At 35.8% G+C, this 12076-nt stretch overlaps 1 protein-coding gene across 1 annotated transcript in view; it reads right to left on the reverse strand.

Annotated features, from left to right (window-relative positions):
• The window catches only part of CBL (Cbl proto-oncogene), an 88382-nt gene that overhangs the window by 34945 nt on the left and 41361 nt on the right, over positions 1 to 12076 (reverse strand). The window contains exon 3 of the mRNA XM_032639439.1: positions 1100 to 1246. Within this exon, the coding sequence (XP_032495330.1) occupies positions 1100 to 1246 (147 nt within the window). The remainder of the gene's footprint in view (positions 1 to 1099; positions 1247 to 12076) is intronic.

Below are 12076 nucleotides of genomic sequence, written 5' to 3' on the forward strand. Positions count from 1 at the left end.
TCTCTTCAATTAAGTTTTTAAAAATCACTAATTATTCTATATTTAATGTTTAAACATGATTTTTTAAAATAAATCAAGCGTTTAACAAACTTCAAATCAATATGTAGTATATACCTGAAACTAAATAGTGTTTGTCAACTATATTTCAATTAAAAAGAAAGAAAGAAAGCATTTAAAGAGAGATTTACATTAGGATCTGTATATTCAACTGAAAAATTTTATTGTTTTCTACCTTTTCAGTTCTTTGAACCAAAATTTCAGAGGATATCCAAGAACATTTATATTAATACTTAGAAACATAAACTTGTCTCATAAATCTGTCTATATAATGTAAGACTTCTGAACATCAAAAAGACAATATAACAAAGTGGAAAGACAAGCCGTAGACTAGGAGAAAATATCTCTAATGTAAGTGACTAACAAAGAGTTAGTATCTTACAATAGGAAAAAGACAAACAACTCAATAGGAAAATGGACAAGTCAGGAATAGGAATAGGAAGGTCAGAATAAGAATCTTGATTGGTGACAAATGTGAAAAGGTGCTCAAGCTCCCTTGTCATTTAGGAATATAAAGCAAAATATGATACCAATTCATATCATCAGTGTTAGTCAAATTGCAGAGCTACTGGAACATGTGTACACTACTTATAGGAATATAAACTGGTACAACCACTGTGGAAAGCAATTAGGCAATATTTGGCAAAGCAGAAGATGTGAAACCCCCTGACTCAGCAATCCCACTTCTAGGTATGTAACTATTGAGAAACTCTTGCATATGAAGACAAATACAATTTTGCTTTCTGCAGCACTGTTTTGCAATAGCAAATAGTTTGAAATGTAAATGTCCATTAACAGCATAATGGATGAGTAAAGAAAGAGAAGAGCATTCAATCAAAGAGTGTGGATTTCAACGGAACTGCAAAGGTTTATTTCTTTTAAAAAAAAATAATCAGAGCAAAAAAAGGTTGGTAAGTAGGTACACACATATTACTTTTCTGTTTCCCATGTTTTAAATATTCCATCAATAAAAAAACTAAACAAAAACCCAAAACACAAGCTTCAGTTCTTCATAGTTCAAATTCATTATTTTGAGTCTTACTTTTCCCCAAAAGCTTTCCTCCAAAATTCTGCAGCATCTGCTTTAGTAATCCGAAATGTGTCTCCTTGAAAGAGTCCACTTGGAAAGATTCCTTTTAGCTCTGCCAGCATGTGGCTGAAGATCAGGGACAGTTTGGTTAGGTTTCGCCTACAAATGATCAGAAGTGCAATGATTAAATGAATACATAAAATTATTTTTATTTTAAATGTGCTGAATTCACTACACCAGGTGTGTAATTTATAATGCAAGAAAGACTGCTGCATTCACTAGGTCTACTCCTTTCCCTCTGTTCAATGTTTTGTGGTAAATAAGAAAAATTTAACAGGAATCTATTTTAAGACTTTTAATCTTAAATTAATCAGATCTAATAACTGAGCATAAACTTACATGAACAAACTTACTTTTTTAGGATGACAGGTAAAGAGGACTCAACAAATATGTGTAAGAAGTTGTACACTTCTATAACCATTCACTCACAAAAGAAATGTTAGGAAAGCAAAATATATTATTTCCTGCTTTGCATGAACTAATCTGGATGTTTAAATTACCATAACTCATCTAAATTAAAAATAAAGGCTTCCCTGGTGGCGCAGTGGTTAAGAATCCACCTGCCAATGCAGGGGGACATGGGTTCGAGCCCTGGTCTGGGAAGATCCCACATGCCACAGAGCAACTAAGCCCGTGTGCCACAACGAAGAGTAGCCCCTGCTCACCCCAACTAGAGAAAGCCCGCGCGCACAGCAATGAAGACCCAACACAGCCAAAGATAAAATTAATTAATTTTTTAAAAAGTCAATTTTTGTCATACAAGGGGACTATGAAATTTCAAGTCAATTCATGATCAATTTTATTGCCTAAAAATTCTCTTTAATACAGATAGATTTTCCTCTTTTAATGCTATACTGGAGGGTCACCACTAGTCCCATCTTTGTCTTTCCTGGATAAAATGCTGCACTAAGTCTCTATAGCCCCAACTTTTCTGCAAAACACTGCTGAAATCTTTCTAATCAGCTTTTCAACAAATCAGCTTCAGTTTTTTGATATTTGTCTTCCTGCACTTGTATCAAGTTATATTCTTTCTAGTTTCCTATTTCTGAAAGCACCTACAAAAGTGATAAAATTAATATTCTTTGAAGACAGTCTAAAATAATTCATATGCTAAATAGCTCAAGTAAGATAAAAAATACAAGCACTTATCCAATCCCTAAACTCCATTAACTGTTTTCCTCCTGGTACTTTGAGAGCCTTCAATTATTGCTGGTTAGGACTTTTACTATTTTACCAAAGAGGAAACAAAAATAGAAACTATCGAGAATATATCACAGATAACATGATAGAAAATCTGCAAAGCACAATTTAGTCCCAATGACTTCCCAAAGACTTCTGCAGGACACCAGACTGCACTCAATATTTATATAACATTTTGCCAAATGTTAATCCTTAAAGATAAGCAGGAGAGAGTCCATTATTCCCTTAGGATATGCTAAGCTGTTAAGAACCTACTATGTGTAAAGAGCTATGCTAAACAGTATAGCAGAAAAACGTGTATCAGAGAAAATACTGGGTGGGCCAAAAAGTACCTTCGGTTTTTTAAGTAAAAATAAAAGACACATTTTTCATTTTCACCAAGAACTTTATTGAACAACGTATTCACCCTTTTGTTCCACTACCTTCTGCCATTTTTCAGGCAACTTCATAGTTCCATCTTCCCAAAACTTTTTATCTTTTTGAGCAAAGAACTGTTCTAGGTGCCTTTTACAGTCTTTCAGGGAATTGAAATTTTTCCATTAAGAGAATCTCGTAAAGACCGAAATAAATGGAAATCCGAAGGTTCAATGTCTGGTGAATACGGTGGATGAATCAGAACTTCCCAGCGAAGCTGTAACAGTTTTTGCCTGGTCATCAAAGAAACATGCAGTCTTGCCTTATCCTGATGGAAGATTATGTGCTTTCTGTTGACTAATTCTGGACGCTTTTTGTTGAGTGCCGCTTTCAGTTGGTCTAATTGGGAGCAGTACTCGTTGGAATTAATCGTTTGGTTTTCCAGAAGGAGCTCATAATAGAGGACTCCCTTCCAATCCCACCATATACACATCACCTTCTTTGGATGAAGACCGGCCTTTGGTGTGGTTGGTGGAGGTTCATTTCACTTGCCCCACAATCTCTTCCATTCCACACTATTGTAGAGTATCCACTTTTCATCGCCCGTCACAATTTGTTTTAAAAATGGAATGTTTCATTATGTTTCAGTAGAGAATCGCATGCGGAAATATGGTCAAGAAGGTTTTTTTCGCTTAACTTATTTGGAACCCAAACATAACCAAGCTGGTGCAAATGATATTCAACGCTTGATTTGGATATTTTGAGCATGTCGGCTCTCTCCAGTGTGGTATAATGTTGATTGTTCTCAATTAATGTCTCGATTTGATCGCTCTCAACTTCAACTGGTCTACCTGACCGTAGAGCATCATCCAGCGAGAAATCTCCAGCATGAAACTTCACAAACCACTTTTGACATGTTCGATCAGTCACAGCACCTTCTCCACACACTGCACAAATCTTTTGTGCATTTCAGTTGCGTTTTTACCTTTCTTGAAATAATAAAGCATAATATGCTGAAAATGTTGCTTTTTTCTTCCATCTTCAATATTAAAATGACTACACAAAAATTCACCAATTCTGATGTCTTTTTTTAAATGCACACTGATATGACAGCTGTCACATACAATCTAACAAAATTGTTTTGAATGAAGTTAAAGACAATCAAGTGCTACTAGAGCCGTCTTATGGAAAAAACTGAACGAACCTTTTGGCCCACACAATACATATATCATACTCCCAAGGTTACAACAGAACTCTTTCTGCAAGAAACTGGTTTGAATCTTACTTCTTCCTGAAAATGTCTTTCCTTAGTCACTCCAATGTCATCCTTTCTTGGTTCTCCTACTTGCTTTTGTTCTTCCTTTGGCTATTCTTTCTATTCTCCTAACATAACTATTTCCCAAGAATTTGCTCTCCATCATTTTCCTTTCTTTCCCTCTTGACTCTTCCTTTGCAATCTCAAGGCTTCAAAAACTGCTTTGCAAAAGATTCCCAAATCTTAGGCCTTAGTAATCTCAAGGCTTCAAAAACTGCTTTGCAAAAGATTCCCAAATCTTAGGCCTTAGTAGCTTTCCAACTGCCTACTGCATTTCTCCATTCAAACGCTAGCACCACAAAGCAACACATTCAAAATTAAACTAACCTTCCTTGGGGATTGGGGTGGGGGTGGGGCGGTAATAACAGATTTTGGGAATTTGGGATTAACAGATACACACTACTACATACAAAATAGATAAACAACAAGGACCTACTGTATAGCACAGGGAACTATATTCAATATCTTGTAATAACCTATAATAGAAAAGAATATGAAAAAGAATATATATACACAACTGAATCACTTTGCTATACACCTGAAACACAGTAAATCAACTATACTTCAATTAAAAAAAAAGAAAAACAAATTTGTTAACTGGAATTAAATAAATCTTTACACTTCTAAAAAATAAATAAACTAACCTTCTTTCTCAAAGCTGCTCTTTCTTCATGTTCTCTATTTTCCATATTTAATGACAACACCATCTTACTTCCCACAAGTTCAGAACCTTAGAGTCAATCATCTTAGCTGCCTCCATTTTCTTTATTCTCCATATCTGACTTGTCAATTTGCCAATCATTTGTTGTCAATCCTACCTTTGAATTTGTATTATTATTCTAATATGCACTCCTTGCTACCTGCGCCTACCTACTCCGTAATTCAAACTTCCATCTTCAGTCTATTCCTATGCACGTTCAATCATACCACATATAACTGCCTTTCAAGGAGGGGGGAAAAAATTTCTACAGTACCAGTGGGACAAAATCCAAACTCAACTTTGATTTTTAGACTTTCCACTAACCTGGGTCTAACCTACCTTTATAACTAATTTCACTAGTATATTCTACTCAAACTGAACATTTTACCTCTTCTTATACATACTACCCTTATTCACTTTTGCACCTCTGAACCACTGGTTATTTGTTCCTTAGTCTGCAAAAGACCCAGCTTAACTGTCATTTCCTAAGAAGCCAACCAGAAGTAATAAACCTCTAAAATACCCCCAGTATTTTCACTGAAGTTCTCTTATGTCATCTGAACCCATCTTGTACTACAGTTATTTGTGTACATGAGGGATGAATTCATTTCTGATATATATTTATAACCCTTTGGCATCTGGCATAATTTCTAACCTTTATTATACCTTTAGAAAACATCTGACTGCATACTGTGTGCTAGGCACTAGGGATGGATACAACAATGCAACAAAACAAAATTCCTGGTTTTATAGCATTCACATTCCCATGGTAGAGTATCAGGTAGTAGGAGAAAAAGGCTTTGAAGAAAAACAAAGGAGGGTATGAGAAGAGAGGCATGTTAAGATTGCCGTTTTAGAGGGAGTGGTCTTAGGAACCTCTCTTATTGTTGATTTTTAAGCCAATTCTGAAGAGAAGGTAGGAAGCGAGTCTTTGGATGACTGGGCCATGTCAGCATCTTTGACTCTTTAAATAATTTTCCCCTGAGAATCCACCAGGTATCCAGTACTATGCTAGATCAGAGATAAAATATACATACCAAAATATAATGGACAAAAAGTTTTAATTTGTGAAGTAAGCCACAAAAAGGTGAAAGTTACTGACCGCAAAGATGTAATGTCACCAGGTGCCTAAGAGCAATTTGAAGTGCTGACTGCAATAGTTACTGAAAATCAATTTAAGACACTTTCATACTCAAGGATGCATCCCCCAAAAAGCCAGCTTACATTTCTTAAAACCACCAGAGATGTGCAGTGCGAGCATCACACTTCTTAAAACGAAAAAGAAGAATCTACAAAGGCCCACGGGTCCGGGTATTTTGTAAGTGGTCCAAGTTTAAATTCTGTTTCAATAACATTTTAAGGCCTTAGGCTTATGGCTCAGTGTCTACAGTGTATAGGGCAGAATTTAATCAGCAAAACCTGTCTCAACGTGTAAACTTAGAACAATGAGGCATGATAGATATTTGGGCTTATTACAAGTAAGCAATACATTTCAAAATTCTGTCAGCAGGTACTTCAATTCATACAATATGTTCTAACATTTCTCCAAATATCCACAAAGACACACAATTGTTCTATTTTTTATAAATGCCCTGAAGACAAAACTTTTCTTTCTCTGAGTAGCAGCAAGTAGGATCAACACAAGCTTTTCTTTAACTCAGTATTTGAAGAAGGTCATTTTCACTACCTTTCACGCTAACCATTTACATCTAAGTAACTGCAAATTCTACTCTATAGCTCCCATCTTTCCCTTCTCTTGTCCTCTCACGACTTCCCCATAATCAAATGCTGATTCAGTATGCAGTGTCAATTTTTAAAAAGGTTCAAGACTGGTGTGAGTTATTTTCCCCCTACCTCAGGTCCTACTCTAAAAGCCAATGTACCTTTGTACCTCAGGCCTAAAGTAATGGTATACATTTTCTTGTGCATAATTTCAGCCAGTAAGGGACTAAGATTTATATGTCACTAATATTTAAGTATATAAAAATTAAATGCACAATTATAGCTTCTGTTTCAGCTTCAAAAGTAGAAAGATAAATACAACCTGACAGAAACCACAATCACCATTTCTATAGAGCAAGCAAGACAGTGTGGGAAAGTAGCCTTTATATGAATATGAGATAAACAGAAAACTCCTCAAATGATGCCAACCAATGCATTTTCTATTACACAAAATACTGAAAAACAAGCTGCCTTGTAACTCTTGGCCACAAAGTACCTTGCAGAGAAAGAGGAAATGGAAAAAAGAACATAGTATGGGGAGATATATTAACCCTCTATATTAAAATGTATTTATTAATGTTTAAGACAAGTACAGAGAGTAGTACCTCTTTTTTGTTTTAATGAGAATGTTCCATCGCTTAGAAGTACAATAAAAGTTTCAAGAAGAAAAAGACTGTTGAGAAATGAATATTAAGAGACTGAGATCTTCTTGGACTTCCCTGGTGGCGCAGTGGTTAAGAATCCGCCTGCCAATGCAGGGGACACGGGTTCAAGCCCTGGTCCGGGAAGATCCCACATGCAGTGGAGCAACTAAGCCTGTGCGCCACAACTACGCCCGTGCGCCACAATTACTGAGCTTGTGCTCTACAGCCCGCAAGCCACAACTACTGAGCCCACGTGCCACAACTACTGAAGCCTGCACGCCTTACAGCCCGTGCTCGGCAACAAGAGAAGCCACCGCAATGAGAAGCCTGCACACCCCGTGAAGAGCAGCCTCTGATCGCCACAAGTAGAGAAAGCCTGCGTGCAGCAACGAAGACCAACGCAGCCAAAAATAAATAAATAAATAAATTTGTTTATTTAAAAAAAGAGAGAGAGGTTGAGATCTTCTAGATCTTCTAGAAAAATATTAAATGATGACTTACAAAACAATCAGTCCAATGTATTCATAAAGATATTCTCACTTATGGTTACTTTTTCTGAAACTCCATTTTGACAGTCAGAGATAAATTCTATAACTGACAAGCATGCTCTGTTTATTCTTTCTACAAAGGAGTACCTGAAAATATATATAATAATAGTCAAGACGACTAGAAATCTAAAATGGATTTCCTGGTCTAGCATTAATTTATTGTGTCCTGTGACGTTATTTAATCTCTCTGGGCCTCCATTGATTCCAATGTAATATAAGGAAGCTGGAACCAATTACTCTTAAAGATATCTTTCCATTTATAAAAATGTATAAATTTATGCTATATCACTGATTTGAAACTGGAAAAGAAACCTTAACTTCAGCAGTTTATTTTCATAATATTGAAGAAGACATGAGAGAAAGAAAGCTAGCACTTTATCCTTATGTGACAGGCTAGAAATTATGTCAAGAAATAATAATTTTTAAAAGTATATTTTATTTCTGCCTGCAAAGAATTTAAATAAACTTATATCTTATGGAATTTAAATGAACAGTTAATTGTATGAACCATATATGGGGATAAATTAAAATACTGTTATCTACTCGTAACACTAGGGATCTGGCTAAATTCCAGAATCTGTAGTGAATTATTTTACTCAAAGAATTTTATCATTTCTGAAGAAATAACATGGAAACATCAAAAATCATCTCAGCTATATGAAAATACTATCACATGTGAAAATGGTTCAAACACTCAGAAGTCTTTTTGATTTTTAAAAAGACAAAGTGGAGCTTTCCTTTTGAAAACAATAATTTAGTTAATATGTATATAATTATTATAAAATTCTTCCAATTTCTGTTTGACGTTTATAATAAAAAAAATTTATAATAAAACATTGGGGGAAAACCCCAATAATCTATTTTAATAATATCTGTAGACCCAATGATCCTGTACTTCCCAGCAGGTAAATTTCAGAATGATTAACACAATACAGCGATTGACAGACAAACTGCACAACATTATACAAGGCCATTTTGGAGCTGTAAAATATTTCCCAAATGAGGTCCCAATATAACTCACTCTTTGCCATTCAGCCATGGTGTGGGCTGTAAAACCTACATAAATGATGATAAATAATTATACTGCTCAATAGTGAAGTGATCAATGTTTTTAAGTATTTCACTTACTGGTACTATTTCAGTGATAACTGTGCTGCTTTTTCTATTCATTAAACTCCAAAACCTTATATGCAAACACTAGTGTCATCCAAAGAATGCTGAGTGAGAACATACTGAGATGACATTTATAACTCAATAGCAGCATCCTCTGCTCACAGTAATCAGCTTTAAAAATAGATACAACGGAACTTCTTTCAAAAAAGCTTCACAGGAAGTCAATGAAGTACTGTTTAACTCTTATCTGCTTAAGCTGCTAAAAAAAAAAAAGAGGGGTGTCGAGGCAAAAAGCATCACCTATTCAAAAAAATTCTAAGCCAATATATCTAAAAATATCAATGGCCTTTTTCACTAAACATATTAAGTATATTTGATAATATACTAATGGTCCTGCTTCTGAGACCCCCAAGTTACATGGTAACAGATTACAACATCATCATTCAGAGCATTTTGAGCTGTTCCATAGAATTTTAAACCTGAAGAAACACTAATCTAATTCACCAGATAAAAGGGAAGGCAGCAGCCCACATGAGAATCTCCAACATGCCCCTCGTACTTCTGTCAGATTAATCTTAAAACACAGACTCAATCTCCTTAATCCTTCTACACCAAAATCCTCAATGACTTCCCAATAACCACCAAAAAAGTTCAAGTTGCTCTGCTTGTAAGTCAAAGCACTCACAATATGGTCCTGATTCACCTTTCTAGACAGATACTACTCAATATTTCCCAAAACATTCTATACTTTCCAGGCCCCAGGCCTTCAGTGATGGTGTTACATCAGTAATATACGTCCTCTCCTTCTCTAATAGTTAACATTAAGAGCTTACTGTGTATCAGATACTTTGTTAAGCTACGTGTATACCTCATTTAATTCTCATAATAATGCTTTGAAATAGAAATTACTAATCCTATTTTACAAGGAGAAACAAAGACTTAGTGACATCAAATAATCTGCTCAAGGTCACAGAGCAAGTAAGTGGCAGAGCAGGTCTGTGATTCAAGAGCCCAGGCTTGCTGGTATGATACGTATTTCCTTTCCAATGACTATGGTTACCTAAGTCCTGCCCATTCAAAATTCATTTTAAATGCTATCTTCTTGGTGTGGGGGAGGGGGCGGGCGGGTGGGGAAGGATTCCCAGTCTTCATTCAATGTCTACTTTCAAACTCAGACACCCCACACCCACACCCCTACAGCATCTTGCTCACACTCTGTACTGGCTTCATCATGTTCTACTTTGTATCAGTTGTCCTATTCCCCAGCTGGATGACAACTCCTTAAGGGCAGGGGCAGTGAAGGTACCTTACACACTCTATGCCCTGCAGTGGCGAGCACACTGCCTTGCACTTAAGAGACATTCAATACATGTATAGACTTGAAAAATATTACTTATTTTTTAAATAAACTTTTTATTTTGGAATCTTAGAGTTACAGAAAAGTTGCAAAGATAGTACAAAGCATTCCCATATACCCCTCATTCAGCTCTGGTTTCCCTTAATATATTACTGTCGTACATTTGCCAAAACTAAGAAACCAACATCAGTACAGTGCTATTAATTAAACCCTAGACTTTATTCAGGTTTCACCAGTTTTTTCCATTAATGTCCTTAACTATCCTGGGATCCAATCTAGGATACTACATTACATTTATTCGTCACATCTCCTTAGTCTCCCCTGGTCTGTAATAGCTTCTTAGTCTTTCCTGTTTTTCATGACCTTAATAGTTTTGAGGAGTACTGGGGTTAGGTATTTTGTAGAACGTGTCTCAATATGTAAAGCCGATGTTTTTCTCATGCTCTGACTGGGGTTATGAGTTTATGGACACAATATCACAGAAGTGAAGTGCCTATCTCAACACATCATATTGGAGGGTACATGAAGTCCACATGACATCACTAGTGATGTTAACCTTGACCACCTGGTTAAGGCAGTAAGTATTTGCCATGCTTCTCCATTGTAGTCACTACTGGAAAAGATTTATTTTTTCACAGATATATTCCTTCTTTCCTAACTCATGTAAAACAGATCACTTACACCCAAGTCAGTATTTTTTTTTTTTTTTTGCGGTACGCGGGCCTCTCACCGTTGTGGCCTCTCCTGTCGCAGAGCACAGGCTCCAGACGCGCAGGCTCAGTGGCCATGGCTCACGGGCCCAGCCGCTCCGCGACATGTGGGATCTCCGCGGACCAGGACACGAACCCGTGTCCCCTACATTGGCAGACGGGCTCTCAACCACTGCGCCACCAGGGAAGCCCAAGTCAGTATTTTTAAATGATTAATGTGATACATTCTCATTAAAGCACACACCATAGAGACATAATATTTATTAGTTAATACCTTTGGTTTTACTGTGGTTGGAAAAAAACAAAAATAGCTTAAAACTCATTGTGAACATTCAGCAAATGTTCACTAAGTTACATTAACTTATGGTACTATCATCATTATTTCCTAAAGAGTTCAAGAATATAATCAGACTTCTCTATATTTCAAAACAACCTTTGAATTTACTCAACCCAAGTTCTGAAAGACAGCTATGTAAGTTACATACACTGGAGCATCTGTCTGCAACTAAAAGCATATTAACCCTGAGAACTGATTACTATTTCTCTATACCAGTTCCTTAAAGGGCCTACAAGCACATCAGTAACATAATACAGAAATCTCCAAAACTTCTCATACCCTCCCCCCAACAAATGACAAAAACCACCAAGCACTTTTCAGAAGTTTTATCCTGTGAACTTAAAAAATAAACTTAAAAGTATATAGATACATAGACAGACAAAGAAAATTATATACTGAGCAAGAGACAGCTCTAATACAATCTAATCAAGTATATAGAAAGTATATCTAATTATCATTAATTATTTAACTCCTGAGTATATGACATATCAGACATCCATTTCCATTTAAATATACTGTTTCTCTGAACAGACACAGAGTAGCTACTAAACTTTGTTATTCTCAAAACTTGGGAAAGATAATGAAATTTTCTATATTTATCTGCATCTCCTCTGTTTGGAGGCATCAATACCAGAAAAATCTTCATCACTGCCATTTTCTTCAATATATTTTCCATGAAAAATAATCCTCCTCAAGTTCAAGATTCTATGTCTCTGTAAAACTCTGGTATTAGCATTTTACTTATTTAGTTAGTATTTAATTAGCAGTATTTTTATCAAATTCAACATACTTTCATTAAAAAGCTATAAATAAAGACAACGTCAGGTAACACAGGAAAGAAGGTGTTCCTGGCCCTGACTAGTTATCAAAGCAGACTCACATTTAGGCAGACTTTGGTGAGTGCAAGAGTGAAGTATCAATAAAAACAA

This window comes from Phocoena sinus, chromosome 8 (genome assembly GCF_008692025.1).
Source record: "Phocoena sinus isolate mPhoSin1 chromosome 8, mPhoSin1.pri, whole genome shotgun sequence".
Lineage (NCBI taxonomy): Eukaryota > Metazoa > Chordata > Mammalia > Artiodactyla > Phocoenidae > Phocoena > Phocoena sinus.